At 31.8% G+C, this 3,330-nt stretch overlaps 1 protein-coding gene across 1 annotated transcript in view; it reads right to left on the bottom strand.

The window, feature by feature from the left end:
* NDC80 (NDC80 kinetochore complex component) overlaps window positions 1-3,330 on the bottom strand; it is a 64,506-nt gene that overhangs the window by 55,250 nt on the left and 5,926 nt on the right. Inside the window, exons 4-6 of the mRNA XM_006146483.3 lie at window positions 1,961-2,084; window positions 1,688-1,860; window positions 860-962 (exon numbers count right to left, since the gene is read on the bottom strand). Of these exons, the coding sequence (XP_006146545.1) occupies window positions 860-962; window positions 1,688-1,860; window positions 1,961-2,084 (400 nt within the window). The remainder of the gene's footprint in view (window positions 1-859; window positions 963-1,687; window positions 1,861-1,960; window positions 2,085-3,330) is intronic.

The raw sequence follows: 3,330 nt of genomic DNA, 5'->3' as shown, positions 1-3,330 counted from the left end.
GCCAAGAAAAAACCTTTAAAAAAATTTTTGCCAGAGGCACATGTATGAGAAAGAGGGCAAGAAAGTGAGAGAGTAAAAAAGCACCCCCTGTGGCAGATATTTTTTAAGCCGCATGGTTTGAGATTTGAACCAAATGGTCAGTCATGTGGAATCCACAAAAATAAATAAATAAATAAATAAATAACTGAAATATATAAAATAGAATATATATGAAATAAATATACATATAAAATAAATATGTATGTGTATATATATGTATATTGCATAGCAATAACAGTGTTTTTAAAACTATATCCAAAGGAAAGACTTTAGGTTGTTGTCTCAGAAGTAGGAGATTATGATTATGCCACAGTATTTTTGAATACTTATAATATAAATTTTACTTGAAGGGATGGAAAAATAAATTTCATGAGACAAACTGAGAAATCAATTTCCAATTATCTCATTTTAAAAAATTAATTTAATTTTACCTGTTCATTCATTTATTTTAATTTGACCAGAGAGAGAGAGAAATCAAGAAAGCAAACCACCAGGTCTGGGACTTAAACTGCAGTCGGGCCATTTGGGAGTGTCCAGAGCCTTAACCACCACATCACCTGCTGGTTCCCAATGAACTCATTTTTTAATAAGCTGAAAAACCTCATGAAAACAAATAGTCTCCTTGTGGGACTTTCTTCTTCTTACCTCTGGTAACCTGTGTTATCAGTCTGAAGAACTTAAGATCAAATGTGCTTTGAAAAATAAAAACTCTGAAGCAGACTTTGAAATAAGCAGCAAAAGCAAGAATGACAGAGAAACAGAGGTATCTTTTTAAAGGTAAAAACCTTTCCTATGTGTATAAAGATGACAAACCCAATACCTTGATGCAGTCAATTAGCCAAACCAAGGCTGCCACAATGTGAGGCCATGTATGAGGAGCCCCTACTGTATACATGGAGCTTTTGGATAACGCAAAAGGATACCTATGAAAAATAAGAAACAATAATTTAATACATTAAGTTAGTAAAAATAGTGGCTACATTAAGCAAGAAGATACATTTTAAAGATTCTTCATATGTACCCACAGTCTTTATTTATTTAGATGGAAGATATTTGTTGAGTTTTTGTCCCAAGTTTTCTATTCTTCAATGATTTTATATACTCTTTGGTTTCTTCTCTCCATGTTCCTTTGTATATATCTCTCCTACACTGTAGAATTTGATTTACAGCCAGTGTTGGACTTCTTTCCTAAGAGATCTTTTGTTTTCTCAAATTCAATGTATTCCCAATAAATATTTAGATACCCTGCTTGTTCCTCATGTTTACTTTCCTCTTTTTAGACTTCACCGAACTCCATTCTGTTGTTTTTCTTCTATAAATCTGTAGTGTCCAGCTTATCCTTTCTATTCTCTGTCACTTTAGCAGTTCAGGGCTGTATGCTCTATCATCTTATGATAATCTAATGTGAATTGTATTTTGGGGGCTCCTGTTCAATTTATTCTATACATGAATTGTATTTTGGGGGCTCCTGTTCAATTTCTATTCTCACTGTAAACAGTGATCATCTTAAATACATGTCATTTCTCTAACTCAAACTCCATCTTAATACATGTCATTTCTCTAGCTCAAACTCTTTATAAATTTATTGAGTTTGATCTTCTGTGTTCCAGCAATCTCTTAAGACTAATGACAAAAATAACATACATACCCAAGATCTTTAAAGATCCTTGGAACTTCTTCTTCAAACTTTGTGTCAGGAAGTTCATATGAAGGACACAGAAAGCCATAGAGAAAAGTGAAGATCTTTAGGAAGTCTTTAACAGATGGAGCTTGAAGAGATTTCATGGAAACACTATATGCATAACCATTTTCTGTAAGAAACTACAATAATTTTTATGAAATATTAAACATTTTATAATAGTAAAAGTGGGAAGTACCTAATAGAATGTTGACAAGTTAGGCTAATCAAATTATAAAATACCTCACAGAGTTGTCGAATACACTGCTGAATGAAGGCTTTGTCATTAAGTGGTCTTGGGTCTTTGATTTTTTCAGAAGTGGAAAATATACCAAATTGACTATTCCGGGATCCATGTCCACTAGTTCTAGAAACATATTTTTAAAAAGTCAGTCAAGTCTACTTTATTCTGTAGTCAAGTGATTATTTCAAAGTGATTTTATATTTGAACATTAATATCCAACATTAAAGTTTAATTTTGTTTAACTAAACAAGTTATTTTATTTAAAAAAATAAGCAAATAGAGCAAATAAGGGAGAGTACAAGATTATAGCTGTTGTAGATTCTTTAGATATAAAATGAGGCATGAATAAAAATATACCTCCTGTGCTTTGCATTAGCAACACATACACCATCCTCTAAGAAAATGCATTTCAAGTCCTTGAGATCTTCTGCACTAACTGTTCTCTAAGTCTTCCACTATTCTATTTACCCTTTCACTATTACTTCCTTACTCTCAGCTCCTTCATTTGCCACTGCTTTTTGTAGGAAAATGCCTTTGAGATATGTTAAAGTATGTTGTGCAGATTTTTTCTCATCAACATTTTTGTGTTTTGCACTAGCTATCATATGTATTTGATTGTTAATTACCACAAATACATATGTTGTTACTTTTTAGTCATAAAAGGCTGGGGCATATATGCTTCATCCCAATCTTCTTCCCCCAAACAAAACCTTATTTGTTTAAATAACTTTATAATTGTTCTTTTTGCCTACGTTGGTAGCCCAATATAGCTAACCTTTGTAGCTTATTAAATAGACTAAGCAATAATTTCCTTTATTGGATAGATGCTATAAAGTTAAACTACAATAAATACTACCAAACTTTATTATCGAAGTTTCATTTTTTTTTCTACCTGATGCTACAAATTTTTTTCTGCTCAGGCTCTAGGAGTTCTTTAGTTTGAACCCTCTTATTCCACTACTGTGATTAATTTAGCTAATTTTTTTTTTCCTGAGAATTTGCTCATCTAAGAACCACTTTTTTACACACTGTTAATATTTAACCTTTTATAATATTTTCTTTTCATAAAATAGGTATATAGAGTCAACTCTTATTCTATACAAAACCACACTAATAGATATTTTTAAAAATTTCTCAGCCAATCTAAACACTGTATCATTCAATTTATAGTTAAGGAGTATAAGATGTAGAGCCAACAGAATATTGTGGTTTCAAATTCTGTCTCCACTACGAGTTGCGTGACCCTGGATAAATTACTCAACCTCTCCATGTTTCCATATCCTTATGTATAAAAATGAAGACAATAGTATCTCCTCATAGGGCAGCTCTTTTTTTTTTTTTTTTGGGGTTTTGCTATAGGGGGTGGGCC

The sequence above is a fragment of the Tupaia chinensis genome, unplaced genomic scaffold (genome assembly GCF_000334495.1).
Source record: "Tupaia chinensis unplaced genomic scaffold, TupChi_1.0 Scaffold000180_1, whole genome shotgun sequence".
Taxonomy (NCBI): domain Eukaryota; kingdom Metazoa; phylum Chordata; class Mammalia; order Scandentia; family Tupaiidae; genus Tupaia; species Tupaia belangeri.
Note: the sequence above shows the minus strand (reverse complement) of the source record. Positions and strands in the feature narration are given on the sequence as shown.